Source organism: Littorina saxatilis, linkage group LG1 (genome assembly GCF_037325665.1).
Source record: "Littorina saxatilis isolate snail1 linkage group LG1, US_GU_Lsax_2.0, whole genome shotgun sequence".
Taxonomy (NCBI): Eukaryota; Metazoa; Mollusca; class Gastropoda; order Littorinimorpha; family Littorinidae; genus Littorina; species Littorina saxatilis.
This window is the reverse complement of record NC_090245.1, coordinates 48,561,215-48,574,719: the sequence shown is the minus strand read 5'-3', so window position 1 is coordinate 48,574,719 and position 13,505 is coordinate 48,561,215. Positions and strand designations below refer to the sequence as shown.

General features: G+C 46.6%; 1 protein-coding gene across 1 annotated transcript; it reads right to left on the bottom strand.

The window, feature by feature from the left end:
- Positions 1 to 4,572: 4,572 nt before the first annotated feature.
- Positions 4,573 to 11,046, bottom strand: LOC138977189 (protein unc-93 homolog A-like). The gene is made up of 4 exons (XM_070350123.1): positions 10,883 to 11,046; positions 6,250 to 6,515; positions 5,424 to 5,581; positions 4,573 to 4,605 (listed from the first exon to the last, which is right to left on the bottom strand). Exons 1-4 carry the CDS (start codon positions 11,044 to 11,046, stop codon positions 4,573 to 4,575), a joined length of 621 nt encoding a protein of 206 aa, XP_070206224.1.
- Between the last annotated feature and the right edge of the window lie 2,459 nt (positions 11,047 to 13,505).

Below are 13,505 nucleotides of genomic sequence, written 5' to 3'. Positions count from 1 at the left end.
TGTATGACCGTTTTTACCCCGCCATTTAGGTAGCCATACGCCGCTTTCGGGGGAAGCATGCTAGGTATTTTCGTGTTTCTATAACCCACCGAACTCTGACATGGATTACAGGATCTTTTTCGTGCGCACTTGGCCGGGTCTTGTGCTTGCGTGTACACACGGGGGTGTTCGGACACCGAGGAGAGTCTGCACACAAAGTTGACTCTGAGAAATAAATCTCTCGCCGAACGTGGGGACGAACTCACGCTGACAGCGGCCAACTGGATACAAATCCAGCGCGCTACCGACTGAGCTACATCCCCGCCCATTGTGAGAACGAAATTGATTATACTGATTTTTTTTTTTTTGTGCCCCAAAATTATGTTCACTTGGAAATGCATTGAGGATAAAGTGATTTGTAAGTATAATATGATTATTAAAAAAAAAAAAAAAAAAGGTTGAAGCAAGCAGGTGAGATCAAAAACAACAAAAAACAAAAAAAAGTTCAACATAATCATTTACTCTTCTCCTAACATTCAAGGGGCCAACAAAGTCATTTGTCATAGAAAGTCATTCGATTCCAAGACAATCATCACAGGTTTGAACCGACCCTTTCGTTTAACCATTAAAAAAAAAAAAAAACAGCAATAATGCTGTTAGTACTACAGCGCGCTCAACGTTCGCCTTTTTGAACTCGCGATGAGATTTGTTTCTTCTGGTGGCAAGCTTACTGTTAACAAACGCATGCGTACTAGTTAGGATTCCCCCAATTTTCGCGACCTTGACAGAATACTCTCGAAGTCACCACTCCGGCGTTCATGCATAGTGAACAGTTGGAAACTTAAACTTCGGGAGTTCCCACTTCCGAAAGAGGCCTCTACTTCCAGTGTTGCTGACTTCCTCCTCATGCATACGGGCCCTGGTCGTGTCGTCTGCGCTGCATTTGAGTCGGTTTCGTCGAAGTTTTCTGCTTTTGTTTTTGCATCGATAAAGTACTTTAGCGCTTCGACAAGCAAGATGGAGGATGATGAGTTTGAAACTTTCTTTCGAGTTGTTTGTTGACAACAAAAAGTATGCGAAATTGGAACGAATTACCGAGGAAGATCTTCGCAATGAACTGTGTATCGCGGTGAAAAAAATGACAGTTCGTCAAGTCACAGTGACGGTTACGAAACGGAATTTACGAAAGTACAGATGGATACAAACAGTGGCTGGTCCAGTTTAGTGAAATGACAGGACCAGCAAACATTACCGATAATCTGACTGCGTAGCAAATGCTTGACTTGCTTGTCGAAGAGACACTGCGTAGAAACTGACTCTAATTCAGTGCAAAGCAAGCCAGTGTCAAAACTGGCAGTGACAAGACGTAAACAGTTTGCGTGTTCGGAAATGGCGACCTGTGGATCTAGTCATGGAAAATGTTATTGAGGCTCATGAAAAGTCATGGAAAAGTCATGGCATTTTGTTTCTAAAAACCAGTGGGGACCCTGGGTTGGTCATTGTAACTTACCATGGCGACTGGAGGCTACTTGCGCATGCGCAACAAGCCTTATCCGCTGTAAACACAACATCGGTTTGTCGATCGAATTACATTACCGTCTATCAGTCGGCCAGCAATGTTCACTGCAAAATTCAAGAGGTTTGTGGGGCAGGCATCGGGCAAGAGGAAGAAGCAGCTTGCATTAGCTCGAAAAACCGTACAAGAAAAGTCCACGGGCGATGAAAACGCGTCCCGCGAAGTTGTCGCAGCGGAGTGTGTCGTTTTGGATGGTGGAGGTGATGAACATTTTTCTCATTGACTTCAAGTCGAACCTCGGCCAGTGTTGTGCGATATACACGACAACCAGCAGGAAACTAGAGGGTGTTTCTGCCTCTGCGAAGAAGCTAAGAAGATTCAGTGGTGCTGATGACTTGCAGAACGCACAAGTGTCAGCCGATGTGCCTGCTGAACCGAAACGTACATGGTGTATTGTTGAGTGTGGTCAGCTCAACTCGCTATTATCGGATGTGAAGTGCCCGGAATGCGAAGCAGGACATTTAACGATACGCGTCGGAGAATCCATAGGCTTGTCCCAAGAGTTAGCACTTTGCTGTGACAGCTGCCAGTACAGACGGTCAGAATGTTCTTCACCTAGAGAGAGCAACCGCAACCACATGAAGAATGTTCCCTTTGACGTGAACAAACAGATTGTCCTATACTCGCATGAGATTGGCAGTGGGTACTCAAGCATGGAAAAGCTGTGCACAGTGTTGGGCATGCCCGTGATGAACAAAAGCTCATATCAAAGAATTGATAAAAAGGTCAATGCCAGCATCTTGGCCGTAACAAATGTCACACTGGTGGAAACTGTTCAGCACGTCAATGTTGCATACAGCAGACCTTTCCTCAAGGTAGAGCAGATGTCCAGTTTGACGAAGAGGATGAAGACGCTGCCTGGGAAGAAGATGACGGTATTCTTTGGGTAGATGTTGCCTTTGATAGCACCTTATGGTGTGGGAGTGGTGGTTGACGTTCTCACTGGGTTGGTGCTCGACTTCTCTGTAAAATCCACCTACTGCCACACATGTGCCATGAATAAGGAGAAGTTGGAGGAGATGACCCCTGCCCAACAACTGCAGTGGGAGCAGCAACACCGGCCTGAGTGCAGCACCAACCACCAAGGATCTGCAAAGTCTATGGAGAGGGATGCAGCGTTGGAGTTATGGGGAAGGTAAGAATATAATCTGTATACCCCCACTATAGCGTATCCTTTGATTTTTGAACAGAGAGAGAGAGAGAGAGAGAGAGAGAGAGAGAGAGAGAGAGAGAGAGAGAGAGAGAGAGAGAGAGAGAGAGAGAGAGAGAGAGAGAGAGAGAGAGAGAGAGAGAGTGCACGAAGATTCGATTACAAATTAGTAACAATAACAAAGTTCATTTATAGCCTTTTATAACAAAACAAGAACAATACAATACTACTGTGAACATATTTTGTAACACAACACCCCCCCCCCCCCCCGCCCCTTTATAAGCAACTCCTGAACTCATAAATTGTGTTCTGCAAGTAAAGGTGCACAATTTGCTTGCCTACACAATGGGTTTTCTGATTTTTACTGTGCTGCAGGTCTGATGAGCGTCACAACCTCAGGTACAGAACTATGCTGTCGGACGGAGATTCTACTGCTTTCAATGCTGTGGCTGCAGCTCAGTCCTACGGTCCCACACGTCCCATCACCAAGCTGGAATGTACCAACCACCTCCCCAAGAGAATAGGCACAGCTCTCCGCAAGGCAGCAAAGGATGGAAGGCTTGGTGGAAGAGGGGAGGGGCGACTAACCAAGGAAAAGTGCCAACGCTTGCAAAACTACTTCCGTAGCGCGATCCTCAACAACCTTGAAGATCAGCGAGCCATGGAGCAGGCGATCTGGGCCACTTTCTTCCATGTAACTTCAACGGACGAGGACCCTCACCACGACAGATGTACAGCTGGGCCAGCCTCCTGGTGCTTTTTTCAAAGAGCCAGGGCAGAAGGGCAACCACCACCTCCACACGCAGAGCACAACGGCACCGCCTTGTCCAGGGAAGTATCACATGCTGTTCTGCCCATCTACAGAAGAATGACCAATCCCATTCTTCTCAAGCGCGTGGCCCATGGCAAAGCCCAGAACAGTAATGAGTCTCTGCACAATGTCATGTGGGGACACTGCCCCAAGGAAATCTTTGTTGGGAAAGACCGGGTGGAAGCAGCCACCGCTGAGGCTGTTGCGAAGTTCAAGAGAGGCAACTTTGCACTGGCACAGTTCATGGACTACATGGGCTTGCCAATAACTGATCTCATGGAGGCTGCTTTGGCCAAGAAAGACAAGGTGAGGATTCAGAAGGCAGAGAAAGCAACAGCTGTGGCCGCTGTGGCAGCCGGTGGGGCAAGATGTGCGGGTCGTCAAGGCCAGCTGGAGCAGCAAGAAGACCACTATTCTTTATTTTTTATTTTTTTATTTTCATGAATTGGAATGAAAGCCTGACATTGCATTTTCATGCAAAAATATAATGTCACCCAATTTTTTAAATGTTTACTAGGAACTAAGGCTGATACTCATAAAAATGCTCTATAACTACTGAGAAACGCTACTTGTGAGTTCATAACAACAAATATGAGGTTGTTAGCTTGAGAAATTTCTAAAATATCACGCTAAAGCAGAATAGGCCGTTTCATGTTTGTTTGTCAAATATCGAGCGTTTTTACCCATAAAAAGATCCACAGGCAAAAAAGTTGCACAAAATAATGAGTCTTTTTATGTGTTTTTGCTTGATAATACGTACAAATATTGCAAGAAAAAGTGCAAACATCCAGTAGAAATTTGTCGTGCCACCTCTCCCCTTAACAGCAACATCTTATCCATCATTGCCATGAGTTTTTCATTCTAATCATTCCATTCAAAAGGAAGTAACCTATGGCAGTTAACATCCGTTAATTCTACTTCAGCCAAATTAAATTGTTCTACGAAGGGTTCCAGTCGTTGGGAAAACAAAATGCCTCCTTTCCATATTCCATCCTTCAAATGTTCAACTTCTAATCACTTCGGTATGATGTGGACTTTTTCAGTCGAAAATTCTGGCTAGTAGGTGGTAGGCTCTCCTGCTTCTGGTTGCTACGAACATTTTGCACCCGTCTCATCGATGTTCTACTCGTGTTTCGCACAGATGATCAAACCTGACTCTTGAAAACAGAGCAATGATCCTACTGATTGACGGGCGCAATGTCCTGGTGGATAAGACGCCGGTGTCACGAACTGAAACCTCTCCTGAACAATCCTTCTCATTGCGGTCAATGCGCATGCGCCAATCTTGGACTTAAGAAATGCGACCCTTTGACCGAACGAACCATGGGTTAGGGTTAGGGTTAGGATTAGGGTAAGGGTTAGGGTTTGGGTTAGGTTGTTCATGACCTGATTAATCTCCCCATGTTAGCGCATGCGCATTGACCGCAATGAGAAGGATTGATCAGGCAGAGTTTCCAGTTCGTGACATGACACCGCCCTCCAATGCGGAAGTTTAAGAAAAAAAGAAGAAGAAGAAGAATATGAAGAAGAAGAAGAACGTACTGAATGTAAGAGGCTGTTCGCTGTTGTCTGTGCCTGTGTATTTATTCAGGGCTCCCCACGGACGCCCCTCACAATGCGTCCCGGGACCCCCACTTTCAATTTCTAGAGGGTCCATGGACCCCCACTGCAGAATTTCAGAGGGTTCTAAGAGTCCAAAAGCCGAAAGGTCCCAGTGTACTTCTAAACCATTAATGGTATCTACGGTACACACGATAAAGGAAATTTAGTGCGTCGCAGGACCCGTTCTTTTAAAGTCTAGTGCGTCCCGGGACCCCCTACATAAATTTCTAGTACGTGTTTTCGGCTTTTAGTGCGTATACGACGCAGGGACGCGCGCTATGGGGAGCCCTGATTTATTGCCTCACCAGGTAAGCGGGCTGCCTGAACTGCTGTGTCGTGTCCTCATTGGCAGTGGTTGGCGGTGAGAACTCTGCCCCGCACATTACCGTGGTGTTGGCAATCACGTTGCTCGCAGGGGGCTCGTTCAGCACCGTGGAGGAGATCAGGTTGCCCCACACTTGACCTTCACATCGAGGGAGCAAGGTGAAAGTTGACAAATCCAGTTTGAATACCTTCAATAATCAATAAAGCTCGTTATTTGTGTATTCATGGATGTGTGTGTGTGTGTGTGTGTGTGTGTGTGTGTGTGTGTGTGTGCGTGTGTGTGTGTGTGTGCAATAGCGCGTGCGTGCGTTCGTGTGTGTGTGTGTGTGTGTGTGTGTGTGTGTGTGCAAAAGCGCGTGCGTGTGAGTGCAAAAAGTAAACACGTAATACATATATGTCTTTCTACAAACAAGAAAAAACTCATCAACGAAGGCACCAAGAAATTACTTTAAAAACGTACGAAGTAAACGAGTAAACTGTAGATCACGACGTAGTACAATGCTGTCTACAAAGTGCAGTCGACCTATTTGTCCCCTAGCACTTCAAACAAAATGTCAGTTTCCTGACAGAAATTCAGACAGTAGCCTCCTGGATCTCTATCGCCTAGTTCTTTACTCTTCCTGTCGATCTAATTATAGCATCCTGCATTTAACAAAAATCCTGCACGAGCCAACGATAATCACATAATAACAGGGAGTGACGCTGCATTGCAAAGTACCATACTCTCGAAAACTGCCAAATCGGGTACTTGCAGTTTTTATTTTCAAAAGTGTAAATAGAGAAGATATGACAGAACACGTGACTGACTTGTCTGAAACAGCATGAAGAAGAAGCCAAATAGTTTGTTGATGACGGCATCCTCTGACTGATTAGTCAGATCGGCGTACCATATCCCAATCTGCGTCAGGTAGGTACATTTGGCCGACCATAGCGGCCCACCCCCGATGCCCACCCCGATACCCGTCAGGATCATCAACCAGCGCTTCGGGAATATGTTGGCCACCATGTACAAGGTGTACAAAAGCATGGAAACGGGTATGGTCCACTTGCACCCAAAGTGGGCAATCACGAACCTGGAACACCAGGATGTTCGCGCACACCACACAGAATGGGCACACACCACACTGAAGGTTGTTCACTCACACCAATCTAAAGGATGATCACACACACCAAACTGAAGGATGGGCACACACACCAAACTAAAGGTTGTTCACACACACCAATCTACAGGATGGGCACACACACCAAACTGAAGGATAGGCACACACACCAATCTAAAGGATGGGCACACACACCAAACTGAAGGATGGGCACACACACCAATCTAAAGGATGGGCACACACACCAAACTGAAAGATGGGCACACACACCAAACTAAAGGTTGTTCACACACACCAATCTAAAGGATGGGCACACACAAAACAAAAGGTTGTTCACACACATCAATCTAAAGGATGGGCACACAAACTAAACTGAAGGATAGGCACACACACCAATCTAAAGGATGGGCACACACACCAAACTGAAGGATGGGCACACACACACCAAACTGAAAGATGGGCACACACACCAAACTAAAGGTTGTTCACACACACCAATCTAAAGGATGGGCACACACACCAAACTGAACCTGGAACATGGAACACAAGGATGTTCGCGCACACCACACTAAAGGATGGTCTCACACACCAAACCGAAGGATGGCCACTCACACCAAACTGAAGGATGGTCACACACACCACACTAAAGGATGGTCACACACACCACACTAAAGGATGGTCACACACACCACACTAAAGGATGGGCACACACACCACACTAAAGGATGGGCACACACACCACACTAAAGGATGGTCACACACACCACACTAAAGGATGGGCACACACACCACACTAAAGGATGGGCACACACACCACACTAAAGGATGGTCACACACACCAAACGGAAGGATGGTCACACACACCAAACTGAAGGGTGGGCACACACATCAAACTGAAGGATGGTCACACACACCAAACTGAAGGATCGTCACACACACCAAACTGAAGGATGGTCACACTACCAAACAGAAGGATGGGCACACACACCAAACTGAAGGATGGTCACACTACCAAACAGAAGGATGGGCACACACACCAAACTGAAGGATGGTCACACACACCAAACTGAAGGATCGTCACACACACCACACTAAAGGATGGTCACACACACCAAACTGAAGGATGGTCACACACACCAAACTGAAGGATGGTCACACACACCAAACTGAAGGGTGGGCACACACACCAAACGGAAGGATCGTCACACACACCAAACTAAAGGATGGTCACACACACCAAACTGAAGGGTGGGTACACACACCAAACTAAAGGATGGTCACACACACCAAACTGAAGGGTGGGTACACACACCAAACTGAAGGATGGGCACACACACCAAACTAAAGGATGGGCACACACACCAAACGGAAGGATGGTCACACACATCAAACTGAAGGATGGTCACACACACCAAACTGAAGGATGGTCACACACACCAAACTGAAGGGTGGTCACACACACCAAACTAAAGGATCGTCACACACACCAAACTAAAGGATGGGCACACACACCAAACTGAAGGATGGGCACACACACCAAACTAAAGGATGGTCACACACACCAAACTGAAGGATGGTCACACGCACCAAACTGAAGGATGGTCACACACACCAAACTGAAGGATGGTCACACACACCAAACTGAAGGATGGTCACACACACCAAACTGAAGGATGGTCACACACACCAAACTGAAGGGTGGTCACACACACCAAACTAAAGGATCGTCACACACACCAAACTAAAGGATGGTCACACACACCAAACTGAAGGATCGTCACACACATCAATCTAAAGGATGGGCACACAAACTAAACTGAAGGATGGTCACACACACCAAACTGAAGGATGGTCACACGCACCAAACTGAAGGATGGTCACACACACCACACTAAAGGATGGTCACACACACCAAACTGAAGGATGGTCACACACACCAAACTGAAGGTTGTTCACACTACCAAACTAAAGGATGGTCCTACACCAAACTGAAGGATGGTCACACACACCAAACTAAAGGATGGGCACACACACCACACTAAAGGATGGGCACACACACCAAACTGAAGGATGGTCACACACACCAAACTAAAGGATGGGCACACACACCACACTAAAGGATGGTCACACACACCAAACTGAAGGATGGTCACACACACCAATCTAAAGGATGGGCACACACACCACACTAAAGGATGGTCACACACACCACACTAAAGGATGGTCACACACACCAAACGGAAGGATGGTCACACACACCACACTAAAGGATGGTCACACACACCAATCTAAAGGATGGGCACACACACCACACTAAAGGATGGGCACACACACCACACTAAAGGATGGTCACACACACCAAACTGAAGGATGGTCACACACACCAAACTGAAGGATGGTCACACACACCAATCTAAAGGATGGGCACACACACCACACTAAAGGATGGTCACACACACCAAACTAAAGGATGGTCACACACACCAAACTGAAGGATGGTCACACACACCAAACTGAAGGATGGTCACACACACCAATCTAAAGGATGGGCACACACACCACACTAAAGGATGGGCACACACACCACACTAAAGGATGGTCACACACACCAAACTGAAGGATCGTCACACACACCAAACTGAAGGATGGTCACACACACCAATCTAAAGGATGGGCACACACACCACACTAAAGGATGGGCACACACACCACACTAAAGGATGGTCACACACACCAAACTGAAGGATGGTCACACACACCAATCTAAAGGATGGGCACACACACCAATCTAAAGGATGGGCACACACACCACACTAAAGGATGGGCACACACACCACACTAAAGGATGGTCACACACACCAAACTGAAGGATGGTCACACACACCAAACTGAAGGATGGTCACACACACCAATCTAAAGGATGGGCACACACACCACACTAAAGGATGGGCACACACACCACACTAAAGGATGGTCACACACACCAAACTGAAGGATCGTCACACACACCAAGCTGAAGGATGGTCACACACACCAAACTGAAGGATGGTCACACACACCACACTAAAGGATGGTCACACACACCAAACTGAAGGATCGTCACACACACCAAACTGAAGGATGGTCACACACACCAAACTGAAGGATGGTCACACACACCACACTAAAGGATGGTCACACACACCAAACGGAAGGATCGTCACACACACCAAACTGAAGGGTGGGTACACACACCAAACGGAAGGATCGTCACACACACCAAACTGAAGGATGGTCACACACACCACACTGAAGGATGGTCACACACACCAAACTGAAGGGTGGTCACACACACCAAACTAAAGGATGGGCACACACACCACACTAAAGGATGGTCACACACACCAAACTGAAGGATCGTCACACACACCAAACTGAAGGATGGTCACACACACACCAATCTAAAGGATGGGCACACACACCACACTAAAGGATGGGCACACACACCACACTAAAGGATGGTCACACACACCAAACTGAAGGATCGTCACACACACCAAACTGAAGGATGGTCACACACACCAAACTGAAGGATGGTCACACACACCAATCTAAAGGATGGGCACACACACCACACTAAAGGATGGGCACACACACCACACTAAAGGATGGTCACACACACCAAACTGAAGGATCGTCACACACACCAAACTGAAGGATGGTCACACACACCAATCTAAAGGATGGGCACACACACCACACTAAAGGATGGGCACACACACCACACTAAAGGATGGTCACACACACCAAACTGAAGGATGGTCACACACACCAATCTAAAGGATGGGCACACACACCACACTAAAGGATGGTCACACACACCAAACGGAAGGATGGGCACACACACCAAACTGAAGGATGGTCACACACACCAAACTGAAGGGTGGGCACACACACCAAACTAAAGGATGGGCACACACACCAAACTGAAGGATGGTCACGCACACCAAACTGAAGGATGGGCACACACACCAAACTAAAGGATGGTCACACACACCACACTAAATGATGGGCACACACACCAAACTAAAGGATGGTCCCACACACTTAAACTATAGGATGGGGACACACACCAAACTAAAGGATGGGCACACACATCAAACTGAAGGATGGTCACACACACCAAACTGAAGGATGGTACACTTACATTCCACGTGTGCGAACTTTGTTGAGCAGGAAGACACAGGAGATTCAAGACATACTTCAGCACGAAAATATAGGCAAATTCAGACTTACTAGAACAGGGAAGATACAGAATCCTTTCTGAATTTATAAAAACACACCGGACACTACAGACTTACTTTGGCAGGAAGATACAGGAAACGATGAGTGAAGTATATATGGCGAGGAGACTCTGAGAGCCGATCTCGGACTCCATGTTGAGTGACGTCTGCAAGTTGGACAGCGACTGGAAGGACGTGAAGAGGAACAGGAAGCTGAAGCTGACCGCCACCGTGTTCTTCATGATCTGGACACACACACACACACACACACACACACACACACACACACACACACACACACACACACACACACACACACACAAAACGCATCATTCCCTTGATGATCTGGACACTCACACAAAGCACACACCTGTTTTTATATTTAGTCAAGTTTTGACTAAATATTTTAACATCGAGGGGGAATCGAAACGAGGGTCGTGGTGTATGTGCGTGTGTGTGTGCGTGTGTGTGTGTGTCTGTGTGTGTGTGTGTGTGTGTGTGTGTGTGTGTGTAGAGCGATTCAGACTAAACTACTGGACCGATCTTTATGAAATTTGACATGAGAGTTCCTGGGTATGAAATCCCCGAACGTTTTTTTCATTTTTTTGATAAATGTCTTTGATGACGTCATATCCGGCTTTTCGTGAAAGTTGAGGCGGCACTGTCACGCCCTCATTTTTCAACCAAATTGGTTGAAATTTTGGTCAAGTACTCTTCGACGAAGCCCGGGGTTCGGTATTGCATTTCAGCTTGGTGGCTTAAAAATTAATTAATGACTTTGGTCATTAAAAATCGGAAAATTGTTAAAAAAAAAATAAAAATTTATAAAACGATCCAAATTTACGTTTATCTTATTCTCCATCATTTGCTGATTCCAAAAACATATAAATATGTTATATTCGGATTAAAAACAAGCTCTGAAAATTAAATATATAAAAATTATTATCAAAATTTTTTTTTCGAAATCAATTTAAAAACACTTTCATCTTATTCCTTGTCGGTTCCTGATTCCAAAAATATATAGATATGATATGTTTGGATTAAAAACACGCTCAGAAAGTTAAAACGAAGAGAGGTACAGAAAAGCGTGCTATCCTTCTCAGCGCAACGAATACCCCGCTCTTCTTGTCAATTCCACGTGCACTGCCTTTGCCACGGGCGGTGGAGTGACGATGCTACGAGTATACGGTCTTGCTGCGTTGCGTTGCGTTCAGTTTCATTCTGTGAGTTCGACAGCTACTTGACTAAATATTGTATTTTCGCCTTACGCGACTTGTTTTTTTATCGTGTGGACACCTACGCTAAGCACACACCGTGTTCTTGATCATCTGGACACCCACACACATCACACATGTTCTCTATCATGTGAACCCCTACACAGGGATGGCCACATTCACCGCCCGGTCGCCAGGGGCGAGTACAAAATCCATCTGGCTAATAGGAACCATCTGCCTGGCTGGCTAGTGAAAATTCTGGTAATACGCAAATCAACTTTTGGTTTTACTATTGAGTTTTATTTTTGAAAGCCAGATAAACATTGCACAATCATGCAAACACTTCTGTCATCTGCAAAATCGCCGTCGCCCCCATGCTCTAGTGATACGAGAACGAGGCTCCCATCTCGAACGCACTTTCGATGTTTCGAGCTGATTTTACTTTCACTGCTGATTCCAAACACGCATTATTTTTCTATCAGCTGAACGCACATAAAAATGGTGTGATGATCTAGACACCCACACAAAGCACACACCGCGTTCTTGATCATCAGGACACCCACACATAAAACACATCATGTTCTTTACACACACGGACACACACACAAAACACGTTGCATTCAGTCCTCTCTGGGCACACACACACACACACACACACAAACACACACATACATTTCACCTTGAATTGAGTCCACTCCGAGTCCGCCTCAGGGAATGGCAGGAAGGGGTCATGCTCAATCTCCTCCAGCGAGGCTGGGACGGTCTGCTCTGTGGCTCTCGCTGTCGGTTCTGTCCATAGTCTGGTGTCCCCGTCAGTGGGAGACGAAGTCGCTGGCATTGCGCTTTCATTTCCAGTGTCAATAGCGTGCACGGGGCGTGAGGCTGGGACGGTCTGCTCTGTGGCTCTCGCTGTCGGTTCTGTCCATAGTCTGGTGTCCGCGTCAGTGGCAGTCGAAGTCGCTGGTATTGCGCTTTCATCTCCAGTGTCAATAGCGTGCATGGGGCGTGAGGCTGGGACGGTCTGCTCTGTGGCTGTCGCTGTCGGTTCTGTCCATAGTCCGGTGTCCGCGTCAGTGGCAGTCAAAGTCGCTGGCATTGGGCTTTCATTTCCAGTGTCAAGAGCGGGCATGGGGCTTTCGTTTTCAGTGGCAAGATCTGGCATGGGACTTTCTTTGCCATTATCGTTGGCTGGCACTGCGTCGTCCATTTCAGTGTTTTTTTTACTGACGTTGCCAGTAGTCGGCACAGAGGCTCCCTTGTACCTCTATTGGTAATGTTGAACTTATTTCACCGCGCTGACCAGGCTGTCCTGTGATACCAGTTCACAGTAGGCCTACATACTGACAGTTAACAATTATTGAACAAAAGTCTAGACGACGGCAACTGCGCCTCGGCTCATGGCCGAGAAATGGCGTGTAAACATGGAATGTCAGTCCCCTTGCTTCTGTTGATACTTACCCGTTCTCCTTAAAACTGAAGATCGTGCG

What these genes read in the sequence shown, in the direction of transcription:
- LOC138977189 (XM_070350123.1), bottom strand. Translation starts at nt 11,046, where the DNA reads ATGAAGAACACGGTGGCGGTCAGCTTCAGCTTCCTGTTCCTCTTCACG. An exon ending in TCCTGTATCTTCCTGCCAAA is followed by an intron (nt 6,516 to 10,882) that starts GTAAGTCTGTAG and finishes CTGGTGTTCCAG; the next exon opens with GTTCGTGATTGCCCACTTTG. An exon ending in TCAGGCAGCCCGCTTACCTG is followed by an intron (nt 4,606 to 5,423) that starts GTGAGGCAATAA and finishes AAATGTTCGTAG; the next exon opens with CAACCAGAAGCAGGAGAGCC.